This window comes from Carcharhinus amblyrhynchos, chromosome 1 (genome assembly GCF_965287045.1).
Source record: "Carcharhinus amblyrhynchos chromosome 1, sCarAmb.v2.hapA, whole genome shotgun sequence".
NCBI lineage: Eukaryota > Metazoa > Chordata > Chondrichthyes > Carcharhiniformes > Carcharhinidae > Carcharhinus > Carcharhinus amblyrhynchos.
The window spans coordinates 12,736,141-12,750,640 of NC_137324.1; the positions used below are offsets into that span (position 1 = coordinate 12,736,141).

General features: G+C 45.1%; 1 protein-coding gene across 1 annotated transcript in view; it reads right to left on the reverse strand.

Annotated features, from left to right (window-relative positions):
• The window catches only part of LOC145346307 (dedicator of cytokinesis protein 2-like), a 1,149,449-nt gene that overhangs the window by 891,165 nt on the left and 243,784 nt on the right, over nt 1-14,500 (reverse strand). The window contains exon 11 of the mRNA XM_080193520.1: nt 2,533-2,608. Coding sequence (XP_080049646.1) covers nt 2,533-2,608 — 76 coding nt within the window. The remainder of the gene's footprint in view (nt 1-2,532; nt 2,609-14,500) is intronic.

Consider the following 14,500-nt stretch of genomic DNA (forward strand, 5'->3'; position numbering starts at 1 on the left):
GAACACTACAGCACAAACAGGCCCTTCGGCCCACAAGTTGCAACGGTCACGTCCATACCTACCAGGCCTATCTATAAACAAAAGTACATTAACTCAGATTAAAACAAACACATCCCTAGCCAAAATCAATCACTATTCTGCATTCTCAGCACGTGAGCTGCCTGGTGCAGACAAATCGGCACTGTGTAAATAGAGCTGAATTTTACACATACCCCTCACAAGTTGATCTTAATTACATTTCTTAATGACACAGTATCATCACAGGTGGATTTCTATGTGTTCCACCTTCCCACCGTCAGGTCCCTCAATCAGATGCTAAACGCGTTTGAATGGGAGAGCCCACTCAATGCTGCAAGCAAACACACCAGAGTTTACTAGTCATGTCACTTGCACGGTGACCCTCTGTCCACCGCTGGGTTCATAATAGCGACAGCGTGACAAGACCCTTAATTTGGCATTAATCACCAATTTAAATGCCTCAACTGGCGGTGGGCAGGCAGGACATCCACAAGGTTTCCCCCAAAGGACCTGCTCAAGATAAAAGTGGGCAGGTGGTAGGAGCTCAACTTGCCGCCCTCCAGTTCCATTAACTGCTCCCCACCAGGAAACCGTTCGTGAGGGCTGGCACAAGGTTCTGCCCCAGGCAGGTGTGATTGCATGATTATCTTACTGTCCAAAGTTCTTGCTGAGAAATCTCTGGACTACTCAAGAACACATTGAACAATATGACAAGCTGATTTTGGATGAGGGAAGGAGATTCAATCATTCCGAATACATCCAATTAATAAGTGAAACAGTTCCCCTCTCCCCCATTGCTGCATCTAAATTGTGCCTGAAATGATTCCAGGGTCACATCTCCATCACTTTTGCCAAGGTCCATTTTAATCACTTTCTGGATGAAAATGAACTTAATTTGTTGTTCAAACCTATGTCCCATTGCTCATTAAACATTCTTTCTGGTTGTATCACAGCTTGGTATGGCTTCTGCTCGGATCAAGACTGCAAGAAATTACAAAGCCCAATCCGTCAAGCAAACCAGCCTCCCATCCATTGACATTATCTACATTTCCTGCTGCCTCGGAAAAGCAGCCAGCATAATCAAGGACGCCACGCACCCCTTACATTCTCTCCTCCACCTTCTTCTGACTGGAAAAAAAGCTACAGAAGTCTGAGGCCACGTACCAACTGAGTCAAGAACAGCTTCTTCCCTGCTGCCATCAGACTTTTGAATGGATCTACCTCGTATTAAGTTGATCTTCCTCTACACCCCAGCTATAACTAACACTACATTCTACACTGTCTCCTTTCTTTCTCTATGAAAGGTGTGCTTTGTCTGTATAGTGTGCAAGAAACAGTACTTTTCATAAGATACTAATATGTGACAATAAATTAAATCAATCAAGGACCGTAATATTTCATTCTGCACTCTCTCCTTCCTTTCTCTATAAATGGTGTATGCTTCATGTGTAATGCGCAAGAAACAATACTTTTCACTGTAGGTTAATACATCTAACATTAATAAATCCGATCAAAGACTAACATCTCAATCTGCACCCTCTCCTTTCCTTCTCTATGAATGGTATGCTTTGTTTGTATAGTGTGCAAGAAACAATACTTTTCACTATATACTAACACGTGACAATAATAAATCAAATGAAATAATAAATCAAATGAAATAATAAATCAAATGAAATAATAAAATGAGGGAACTGAAGTTAATTATATTCTCAATCAACTGTTAGGCTTAGTCTAACTTATTATCAGATCTCCGAGGGGGAAAAAAATCAACTGGAAAATAGTGACTGCTGGAATGTTTAAATTGGCTGGCAGAACAATAGAATCTTACAGTGCAAAAGGAGGCTATTTGGCCCATCAAGTCTGCACCAACCACTATCCCACCCAGACCCTATCCACATAACCCTATGCATTTATCCTAGATAGTGCCCCTGACACTAAGGGGCAATTTATAATAGCTAATGCACCTAACCTGCACATCTTTGGACTATGGGAGAAAATCAGAGCACGTAGAGGGAACCCACACAGACATGGGGAGAACTTGCAAACTCCACACAGACAAGTGACCCAAGGCCAGGAATCGAGCCCAGGCCCCTGGTGCCGTGAGGCAGCAGTGCTAACCACTGTGCCAGTACTGAACCAAAAGTCATCGAGTATCCACTGTTCATTTCAAACACTAAGACTTGAATAAAATGACAGAGGTATGGAAAAGAGAGCATTGCCCACCTGTTCCAGAATGTTCCTTTGCAAGGAAGATCTAGACAGAGCTTAGTCTAAAAATTCCATGACTTAGTGCTCAAAGGGATGTTCCCAGGGACCCACACTGAGATAAATATCAACTGGAGAGCCATCAACCCAGACAAACACTCACTTTCATCTGCCCAAAATTATCCTTATTTAATTTCCTTCATGTGGAGAGGCACTACTGTGAAGCAAGATCAAGATGCAAACCTCTAATTGTGATCTGATTCCTCGCTGCAGGGCCAAACGTTAAGTCAAACTTAAGCCTTCACTTACTGTTGAAAGGGAATAAAATGGTGTTTGTCCTCGTCACTCTCTGCTTTTCCCTTCAAAATGTCGGTAATGTCCATCGCTGCAAAAAGAAAAAGCAATTTGAATTAGAAAGAGGTGCCTTCCTATTTCTCTCCCCAGTTGTAGCCCTTCCCCAGGCTGGTCTCTCTCCCCCTCTTCCTAGACCCTTCCCAATAGGCAAGAACAGCCCGGATTCAGAGGAGGTTTGAGGGAAAACTTTTTCATCCAGAGGGCAGTGGGCATTTGGAACTCACTGCCTGAAAGACAGAGAAGCAGGAATCCTCACAATATTTAGGAAACAGTTAGATGAACCCATGAAACATCATAGCATACAAGACTATGGGCCAAGCGCTGGGAAATGGGGTTAGAATAGATAGTGTTATGAAGTTGCATATGTAAGGTTAAAAATGTGGTGTTTGTGGTAAATATTGAAAAGAAATACTGAAACCAAAAGAAATCATATAGCATTGTCTCTTTAAAAAGTATGTGTCTTTTAAACTGCAGAAGCCAACTTTGTAACACTTGAACCTAAAGCAGCAACCAAAGTTCCAGCATAATAAAACAGGCTTTTGAATTGAACCAATGGGTTTAAAGCAAGCACTCAAAGACACACAGTCAAATGAATTCAAATTTGAGTGTTATTGATAGCCTCACTCCACTCCAATTGCAGGGATACAGTCAGGTAATTCTAGATATTTAAACCCAGACATGGGGAAATAATAGTTAGAGTGATCTGGCCACCTCTTTAATCAGAAGGAGGGAGAGGCTAGGCTCTCACACCAAATCCTGCAGTTTAATGTATGTCTTCATCAAATTTATCATCTATGGTCAAAAAATAGATCAACTCAAAAAAACCCCATTTCAGACCTAGACAGCAAAGATCTTCAGACCTCTAACAAGTGCCTGGTAGTATATATATCCTTTTGAGAATGACTGCAATTTGTTTCATTCACAAGTCTTGCATTATCCAGACAGCATTCTATTGGCCAGTTTGTTAATAGTTTTAATAAGCTTGTCACCAGTTTAAAATAAGGACCTGTTAATGACAGAGAGTGCCCAAACCTGCTTTAATTCACCTGAACTAAGAACCTCCTCGTCCCTCGTGCACACTTAAGATTACGAGGTGAGGGATTTCTCTTTGGGGAGGGGGGGCTTCTAACATCACACAGAGGGAAACATCACCTCCACTTCATAAAAATGGGTGCTTCTTTTTATTCATTCGTGGGACATGGGCATCACTGGCTGGCCAGCATTTATTGCCCATCCCTAATTGCCTGTAGGCAGTTGAAAGTCAACCACATTGCTGTGACTCTGGAGTCACATGTAGGCCAGACCAAGGACGGCAGATTCCCTTCCCTACAGAACCAGATGGGCTTGATCACCAGTGGGGAAACGATGGGCACAAGGGCCTCTTTTTGTGCTGTAAAACTCTTTGGTAGTGATTTTGAGCCCTCACTGTCCATTTGTGGGAATGTCAACGCGTGCTCCATATCCGGACAGCACGATTTGTGCTCGCGGGTTTCTGAGTTCCGATCTTACCAGCCCCTCACCGGTGGAGCGGTGACCATGGGACCACAGCAAGCTCATTTTAATTAGCTTTAGCATGTCATTAGTGAGCACTGTGTCTGGGACTTCCTCTTCCCAATCACCATACGTTCACTTTGACATGACCTGTCTTGTGGGGTCGGCACAGCTCCCAGCAGAGAGCGACATGGCCAAGCAGTGCACTCTGGCACTACCCCTTGGCACAGGTTGGCACTGCCAGGCTGACTCAATGCCAACTTGACATTGCAGCACTCCCTCAGCACTGGAACAAGTGTCTCAACCTTGGATTATTTGATTATTGGAGAGAGACTTGAACTCACAATATTCAGACAAAAAGTAAGCCAAGGCTGTTCACTTGAACTCTCTCCCACAAGGTAGGGGGTCTCTGGATAATTTTATTTTTTATATCATTCACAAGATGAGGGTGTCACTGACTCAGCTATCAGTTATTGCTCATCCTAATTGACATGATATGGAGATGTCAGCATCGGACTGGGGTGGGCACAGTAAGGAGTCTCGGAACACCAGGTTAAAGTCCAAAAGGTTTATTTGGTATCACGAGCTTTCGGAGCGCTGCCCCTCCATCAGGTGAGTGCTGATTTAGCTGATGAAGGAGCAGCGCTCTGAAGGCTCATATAACAAATAAACCTGTTGGACTTTAACCTGGTGTTGTGAGACTTCTTACTGCATAGTAATTGCCATTGGGAAGGTGGTGCTGAGCTGCCTTCTTGAACTGCTGCAGTCCCTGTGGTGTTGGTACTCCCAATGTGCTGTTAGAGAGGACATTTCAGGATTTTGACCCAGAGACAGTGAAGGAACAGTGATATATTCCCAAATCAGAATGGTGAGTGACTTTGATGGGAACTTCCAGATGGCGATGCTCCCATGTGTCTGCTGCCCTTGTCCTTCTGGTTGTTTGCAGTCATGGGTTTCAAATGTGCTGTCTGAGGAGACTTGGTGAATTCCCCAAATCTTGTAGATGGTACACATTTCTGCTACTGAGCCTCAGTGGCGGAGAGAGTGAATATGATCGGGCTGCCAATCGAGCGGCCGGCTTTGTCCTGGATGGTGTCGAGCTTCTTGAGTGTTGTTGGAGCTGCGCCCATCCAGGCAAGTGGGGAGTATTCCATCACTCTCCTGACTTCTGCCTTGTTGTTGGTGGACAGGTTTTCAGGAATCAGGAAGTGAGTTATTACCATAGGAATTTCATGGTTAAGGTGACGATCGATGGTTGATGTAGCACTGACAGTATAGCTGAGGGAAGGAAGGCGGGTGGAGATCTAATGGGTATGGACAGGGATGGCTGGGGGAGGGCTGCATGGTGGCACAGTGATTAGCTCTGATGTGTCACAGCGCCAGGAACCCATGTTCAATTCCCGGCTTGGGTCACTGTGTGGAATTTGCACATTCTCCCCATGTCTGCATGGGTTTTGCTAATCGAAAAGTCGTTATCAAATGCACTACTACAAAGCTCCTGGGATTTCTATTCTTTTGACGGAATTCCCAGGATGGAGAATTGAAGGACTGTGCGATGGTTGAGCCACGACAGATCAGCCATGATCTTATTGAATGGCGGGGCAGGCTCGAAGGGCTAGATGGCCTACTCCTGCTCCTATTTCTTATGTTCTTATGTTCTACCGATATTGTGCACAGATGCATCTGTGACAGGCAGATTGGTGAGGGTGAGGTCAAGTATGTTTTTCCCTCTTGTTGGCTCTCTCACCACCAGCTGCAGTCCCAATCGAGCAGTGATGTCTTTTAGGACCTAGCTAGCTTGGTCTGTGGCGCTGCTTCTGAGCCAATCTTGGTGATGGATATTGGAGTCCCCACCCAGATTACACTCTGTGCTGGGATCACCTCCAATTGGTGTTGAAAATGAAGGAGTATTGGTTCATCAGCCCAGGGTGGATGACATGTGAGTGCAGTCTTTTTGTGGGTTTTTTTTAACAATCTAGTGTGGACCTTTCCATTTGAGTTTCTGGTTTCTTTCTGTCATTTGATTTTGGAATAGTTGATGACAGCTGGGGGATTTTATGTCATGATATCAGAGATTGAACAAGGACATGTGAAAGAGAAAAAAGTTAATCAAAAGAAGAGAAATCCCAGGAACCTTATAGTGGTGCATTTGAAAAAGACTTTTCGATTAGAGAAACCCATGCAGACATGGGGAGAATGTGCAAACTCCACACAGTGACCCAAGCCGGGAATTGAACCGGGGTCCCTGGCGCTGTGACACAGCAGTGCAGCCCTCCTCCAGCCATCCCTGTTCATCTCCAGTAGATCTCTATCCCCCTTCCTTCTCTCAGCTATACTATCAGTGCTACGTCAATCATCGATCGTTACCTTAACCAGCAGTCTCAGCCTTGATACTCTCCTCGGATTTGAAGGCCTCCCCAATACCTTCATCTCTGTTCCATTACTGCTTAGTTTATTCCCACTTTGAAGCCCTTAAGATATGTTTCCTCTGTTATAGTCACTAGATAAATGTGTACTGATGTGATGGGACTTGAACAATTATTGCCAGACTACTAAATTGTCCAGGACCTGTGGAGCCCAACAAAATGTTCTTTCTGGTTGTATCACAGCTTGGTATGCATCCTGCTCTGCCCAAGACTGTGAAAAACTACAAAAGATTGTGAATGTAGCCCAATCCATCACACAAACCAGCCTCCCATCCTGTTTAAACTCTCCGCTGCCTTGGCAAAGCAGCCAGCATAATCAAGGACTCCACGCACCCCGGACATTCTCTCTTCCACGTTCTTCCTTCAGGAAAAATATGGAAAAGTTTGAGGACTTGTACCAACTGACTCAAGAGCAACTTCTTCCCTGCTGCCTAGAGACTTTGAATGGACCTACCTTACACTAAGGTGATCTTTCTCTACACTCTGGCTATGACTGTAACACTACATTCTGCACTCCATCCTTTCCTTCTCTATTACTGATTAGTTTGTCTGGATAGCAGGCAAAGAGCAATATTTTTCACTGTATACCAATACTGTGACAATAATAAATCAAACCAATTCAAATCAAATCCTCTCTCTACAGATGAATCATAGGACGATACAGAACAGAAGGGGGGCCATTCAGCCCAGCTTGTCTATGCCAGCTCTTTGAAGGGGCTGCACAAGGTGCTGAATGATCTGCTGCTTTCTCTCTTTTGGATTTTTACAGCGTTCAGAGTTTTGTTTCCTTCCCCCATGTAGATTACAACCAGCGCAGCATGCAGATCTTCCCTGCCTCAGCACTTCTGCCTTGCCCATCTGCAGACTGATAATCAAAGTTAAAGAATAGAGCAATCTGGATGGATCAGGGCTGATAAATCTAATGTGAAGAAGAGCAACATGATTAGACTAGGGGATGGGAATAAGCAGCGGGAATATAAAATGAACCATGGTGGGTTACAGTTATAATGGAGAAGTGAGATTAGATAGCATACTAAAGCACTAGTGCGTGAATCTAAATTAATTCAAAATGAATTTTAAAAATTAATGCAGAATTTAAATTGATATCAAATTGAATATTGTAACAAAAATTAGTCTGCGCTCATCCATCTGCTTGCCTCAGTTTGGTAGTGTGCTTGCTTACGAACAAGTTGGAAGGTAATATGCTCATATTCCACAGCAAAACCCCTGCTCATTTCCCATGCTGACATTTCAGTGCAGTGCTGGGGGAGCGCTGTGCTAGAATTGATAGCAAAGAAATCAAAATTCAACCCAAGATTTGGCCTCGCTTGGAGTTTGTGAGTTTTCTGCTTAAACCATGAATGCTTCCAAAATACTAGAGACTCCAAACCCCCAAGGGATGGCACAGTGGCACAGCAGTTAGCACTGCTGCCTCACTGCGCCAGGAACATGGGTTCGATCCCAGCCTTGGGTCACTGTGTGTGTGGAGTTTGCACGTTCTCCCTGTGTCAGTGAGGGTTTCCTCCCACAGTCTGAAAGATGTGTTGGTTAGGTGCACTGGCCGTGCTAAATACTCCCTTGGTGTACCCGAACAGGCGCTGGAGAATGGCAACTAGGAGATTTTCACAGTGACTTCATTGCAATAAACAAATAAATAAACTTAAAACAAATTTCCTAGAAGTGTAGAATCCCTTTGGTGCAGAAGGAGGCTACTGACAGAGTGAATATCATTAAGGGAACTTTGAAATGTCTTCTGGTCCCATGGTTATTGTCATGGTTAGGGGAACAAGAAACCTTGAAATTGTGCGAAGGCACATCTGGATGATGCTTCTCAAACATGTGGAATATTTGGGGGATTTTGTAACAGTCCAAATGGGCATCTTGAAACAGTTCATGAGGATTGCCACCCTGACCAATCACAGAACTTACCACGCAGGGAGTAACCAACCCTTCATCACCAAAGCTTCTGAACACAATGTCAGAGGGAGGTAGAAGAAAGGTTTAACCTTTTCTTTCCAGCTTTTCTGTACATCTGGACTCTGGCCAACATGTCAACGGTTACGTCTTTTCCCCTGAGCATCTGATCAGCTCTCCAGGTGGGTTAAAAGCTTGCGAGGGTCGCTCAGGGAACGTGTAACCCTTTAACACCCTGGTTGAGTTGAAACAAAGCTGGAGGGGAAATGCCAGCTTTGCTGGGGTGAAATTGAAGAGATAAAAAGGCAAGGTTGGGTTCTGAGTACACGTTTCCACTTTGTGGCTCTCATTCGGACAACTGGACGCGTAAATCTTTAATCTGATAGTTTAAAGTAAGACAGAGAGTTGGATTGGAAAGAGACCAGTAGTTGTCCTGTAATATAAAGGATAAAGCATAAACTGAATTGGGGGAATAGAGTGTTGGCATAATGAGGACACAACTGAATTGGAAGAAATTGGTTCATTAATTTTGTTTTCCCATGGTAGGCCATAGGATTTTATCCACCAGCTATCAGTGTGCTAATAGAATCTCTGCAGGGGGAGGCCACTCGCTCATTGAGTCCGCACCAGCTCTCCAACAGAGCACCTATTGGTCCTATTCCCTAATCCCACCAGACTAGTTGTCATTGGACACTGAGGGGTAATTTTGCATGGCCAATCCACAAAATCTGTACATTTCTCATGGAGTTTGGGAGGAAACCGGAGCATCTAGAGGAAATCTATGCAAGGGGAGAATGTACAAACTCCAATGATGTGCGTGTTAGGTAGATTGAACAAAGGACAAAGAACAGAGAAAATTACAGCACAGGAACAGGCCCTTCGGTCCTCCAAGCCTGCACCGACCATGCTGTCCGACTGAACTAAAAGCCCTTACCTTCCGGGGACCATATCCCTCTATTCTCATCCTATTCATCCTATTTGTCAGGATGCCCATTAGAAGTCACTACTGTCTATGTAGTGCGCAAGAAACTTTTTGCTGTATATCAATACGTGACAGTACTAAATGAAATGAAATCAAAAAAAAAATGAAAAGTCACCATCATATGGATTGGCCATGCTAAATTACCCCTTAATATCGGGAGACTGACAGGGTAAACAGTTTTAGTTTATTTATTAGTGCCACAAGTAGGCTTACATTAACACTACAATGAAGTTAGGCTGAAAATACCCTATGTGGGACTATGGGGATTGGGGCTAGGTTGTTGGTGCTTGACTGTTCGATGGGCTGAACGTCCTCCTTCTGCACTGTAGGGATCCTATGATTCTATTCTATGATCCCACATCGACAGTGACCCAAGCCTGGAATCAAACCCAGGTCCCTGGCGTTGTGAGGCAGCAGTGCTCACCGTGCCGCCCTTCTGGTGACGCCTTTTGATTTTGAAATCTAGTTCAATACAGTTAGTTTGAGAATTTTATAATCCTGTATCTTTGCCAGCCAGCATCATTTATTCTGCTCAAGTCTGAATCCCTGTAACAGTTCAAGTGTTAACAGTTTCATGATCAATGTCCCATTCTTGAGAATATGCACATAAAATAGTTATGGCTGATTTTCAATTTAAATTTCACTCTAGATTTAGCTGATGTGAGAGTATCAAGTTGCAACATAATTAGGCAGCATGGCAGAAAGATAGTCATCTCCGACAACCCTCCTTGCATATTCAGAGAATTTTCGATACAGTAAGATGTCCCAAGGCGCTTCAGAGGAGAAAAATCCAACAAAAATTGGCACCATGCTAAAGCAAGACAGGTGAACAAAAGAGATGGGTTTTAGGCAGCATCTTAATGGGGAGAGAGGAGCTGAAAAGTTTATTTATTAGTGTTGCAAGTAGGTTTACATCAACAATGCAACGAAATTACTGTGAAAATCTCCTAATTGCTGGGGCAGCACGGTTAGTGCAGTGGTTAGCACTGTGCTAAAGACCGTGTTCGATTCCCAGTTCGGGTCACCGCCTGTGTGGAGTCTGCACATTCTCCCCGTGTCTGCGTGAGTCCCTCCCCTCCGGGTGCTCCGGTTTCCTCCCACAATCTGGTTAGGTGCTTTGGCCATGTCTCTCTGCCGGAGTGTGGCGCCAAGGGAAATTCACAATAACTTCACTGTAGTGTTAATGTCAGCCTTACTTGTGACTAATAAATAAAAAACAAATTTTAAAGCTTTTTAAAAAAAAATACTCCGGCGCCTGTTCGGGTACGCTGATGGAGAGTTTAGCATGGCCAGGGGACCTAACCAGCATATCTTTCAGACTGCGGGGAGAATGTGCAAACTCCACACAAGTCGGGAACCCATGGTGCTGTGAGGCAGCAGTGCTAACAATAGTGTTGAGAGTTTGCATTGAGAATTGCACAGCATGAAAACACGTTGCCCTCCAAAAATAATACTGGGGGTGCGGGTTGGGGAAGGTGGACCAGAGACCTGAATTTGAGGAGCACAGAAATCTTGCAGTGTTGTAGGGGTGGTGGAGTTTGAAGAGATAGGAAGGGTTGTAGGGGTTTGGGGTGATTACAGCAAAAGAGAGAGGTTTGGCCATGAAGGATTTGAATGAAAGGAGAAGAATTTTAAACTTGAGACCTCAGTCTCTGACCTTTGTCAGAGGTAGCTGTCACTGGCTAGGCCATCATTTATTACCCATCCCTACTTGCCATTGAACTGAATAGCTTGCTAGGCCATTTCAGAGCGCAGCTTAGAGTCAATCACATTGCTGTGGCTCTTGAGTCATATGTAGGCCAGGCCAGGTAAGGGCAGCAGATTTCCTCCCCTAAAGGACATTAGTGAACAAAGTGGCTTTTCCCGACAATTGACAATGGCTTTATGGCCATCAGTAGATTCTTAATTCCAGATATTTAAAAAAAAACTGAATTCAAATGTCACCGTGCTGTTCCAGGAATCGAACCTGGATTCCCAGTGCATGAGTTGAGTTTCTGGATTAATAGTCTAGCAATAGAGGCTTCATCTCCCTTTTTTGCTCGTGAGAAAGTAGTGGTGAGCTGCCATCTTGAACCATTTCAGTCACTGAGGTTTGGACACACCCACAGTGCTGTTAAGGAGGGATTTTGACCCAGGGACAGTGAAGGAATGGTGATTTATTTTCAAGCCAGGGTTGGGGGTGGTGGAGGGGGGGGGGGGCGGTGGTGCCTTGGAACTTTCTGATGGTTCCCATGTATCTGTTGCCCTTGTCCTTCGAGAGAATTACAGTCGTAGGCTTGGAAGATCTGTCCGAGGGACCTTGGTGAGCTTGTGCAGTGCATCTTGAAGTCTAAAGGACATGAGTAGAGTCCACTCTGCGACCAACATATTTCCCTTAGTCACTGAAGTTATTAAGGCTTGCTCATCATTTTCGTCTGCTGTAGTTTGGGAGAAGTTTCCATGTAACTTAGTGAGTGGCATAGATCATGATTATTCCCTTTATCCTGCAAGCTTATTTTTTATTGAATGCTTCAGCTTTTCAGTTCCTTGGCTCAACGCATCTGCTTAGTGTTGAGTAAGCTCTTTTACAGCTTGAATTTCATTCCAATATTTCTGTGTGCTCCTACGTTCCCGACCTGTCCCTCCCATACCCCCATCTCTCTCTCCCTGTCTTTCGCTCAGGGCTTCAGGCAGTCTGTGCTTAACAATCTAACATTGCTGAACACCGCAAGAGGGGCTCAGCCGTCCCAGAAAGTGGAGAATTACGCGCAAGATTTCATTTCTCGCTGTCCCCACTTGCCCCACTTGAGCAGACCAAGTGTTCCCCTGGAGTTAAGAGCTGACCTCACTGAAACATGTGAAGTTTTCAAGGGGCTTGACTGGCTGGAGGTGAGGGATGCTTCCTCTGACCACGCAACCTAGAACACAAAACAAAGAAGCAAGCTGCAACGGACCAGAACTTTGTAAAGGTTTGGAGGGTTGATGAGGGGTGCTCGTGAAAGGGGCAAGGGCCAAGGTTTGAGATGCTATGTCGAGGAGGGGAAATCTGAGAGGGGCTTTACTGGGAGGGGCACGCCAATGTGCGGGGCCTCTTCCAAAACTGCTTGAATCCGGGAGGTGGTCGAATGAGGCTCTTTAAGTGGACATAAATTGCACGCTTAAGGTTTCAGCTGGGCCGCTGGTGAAGGAAGTGGCGGGGTAGGGAGGGGGAGGAAGGTTTGGGGGGGGGGGGGGGGGGGGAAGGTTTGGGGGGGGGGGGAGAAGAAGTTGTGGTCAACCAACACGACCCCAGTTGTTCCATATAAATGTAGTATAAGGAGTGACAAATGGACGCTCACTTAATATGTTCGCCCCACTCTCAAAAGCCATCAGCAGGGGAACCCTAAATCCAATCCCATGTCTCTGATTTATTCATCCAGGCCTTTAGAGTGTTAACCACCATGTTACCACACCCACATGCAGCACAAAGTTGATACTTTCTGTTATACATCCTTCCAAGAATTCGACCCACATGCCTTTCACCTCAATTTTTCCCATTCATTTGTGGGACATGGGCGTCGCTGGCTGGCCAGCATTTATTGCCCATCCCCAGTCACCTGAGTGCAGTTAAAGTTACTGTGAAAATCAAAAGGGAAAACGCTGGAAAATCTCAGCAGGTCTGGCAGCATCTGTGAGGGGAGAAAAGAGCTGATGTTTTGAGTCCAGGTGACCCTCTGTCAAAGCTTTGTCAAAGGTGCTGCCAGACCTGCTGAGATTTTCCAGCATTTTCCCTCTTGGTTTCAGATTCCAGCGTCTGCAGAAATTTGCTTTTATCGACTGTGAAATTCCCCTAGTTGCCACACTCCGCCGCTTGTGCAGAGTGGGACAATTTAGCATGGCCAATGCACCCAACCAGCACATCTTTCGGACTGTGGGAGGAAACTGGAGCACCCGAAGGAAACCCACGCAGACACGGGGAGAGAATGCGCAGACTCCGCACAGACAGTGACCCAAGCTGGGAATCGAACCCGGGCCCCTGGCGCTGTGAGGTGCCAGTGCTAACCACCTGTGCCACCGTGCCACGCTAAGACAGCACAAGACAATGCGCACGGAGTTGTCAGTCAAACTTTGGCACCCGGCTATATGAGAAGCTGTCAGGATGGGTAACCAGAAACTTGGTTGGTTTGAAAGAAGGTTTTAAAGGCTTGAGTAGAACCTTTCACTGATCTATTTGTATTGTCCCGATCAATTCATTCACCTCCATCGAGGTCAATAAGCCATCTAGCTGAAGAATTTTAAAGCTCCTAACAGCCACTCTGGCTTACTGAGTGACCGCTTTCTTAAAGAGCTCTTAAATTTGTCTCAAGCCTTTTCCCCAAACCCTGCAAAATTATTCTTCTAAGAATTTTTACAGATTCTCCAACTGATTTGATCTGATTGATGCCCTAATGACCTGAATTAAAAAATCCATCTCCTAACCTTCCCCTTTCCTCCTTTGGTGATCTCACATTTACATTCTTCAGTTCCTGACTCTCCAGCCAGGGGAATAATTTTTATTCATTAACTTTTCAAAACCCATTTCTCTTCATAATCAAATTCTCTCAGCCCTGGTGCTGTCACCATGAATTTAATTTGTATCTTACTGCGTGGCACTGACACCCATGCCAATATCCGATGCAATGTTCCAATTCCTTGTTCCTCGCTTTTTGTTTACCTTTGAACTTGTTACTTATGGGGATGGTGGGGAGGAAACAGGGTTGTGTATTAAAAGAGGGCATGGAGGAAGAGATCAGAAATGTCAGGGAGAAGATGCCATGCCTCATTTACTGGCACTTACTTCACTTCACTTGCTCCTTCCCATCTGTGGCAGTTGGCCGCACTTGGAATAAAAATGTTCAATTCTGGTCGCCACACAACCAAAAGGATGTGGAGGCTTTGGAGAGGGTACAGAAAAGATTTACCAGGATCCTGGCCTGGTATGGAGGGCATTAGCTACGAGGAGAGGTTGGAGAAACTTGGTTTGTTCTCACTGGAACGGCAGGGGTTGAGGGGCAACCTGATAAGAACATAAGAAATAGGAGCAGGAGTCGGCCATCTAGCCCTTCGAGCCTGCCCCACCATTCAATAAGATCATGGCTGATCTGAAGTGGAT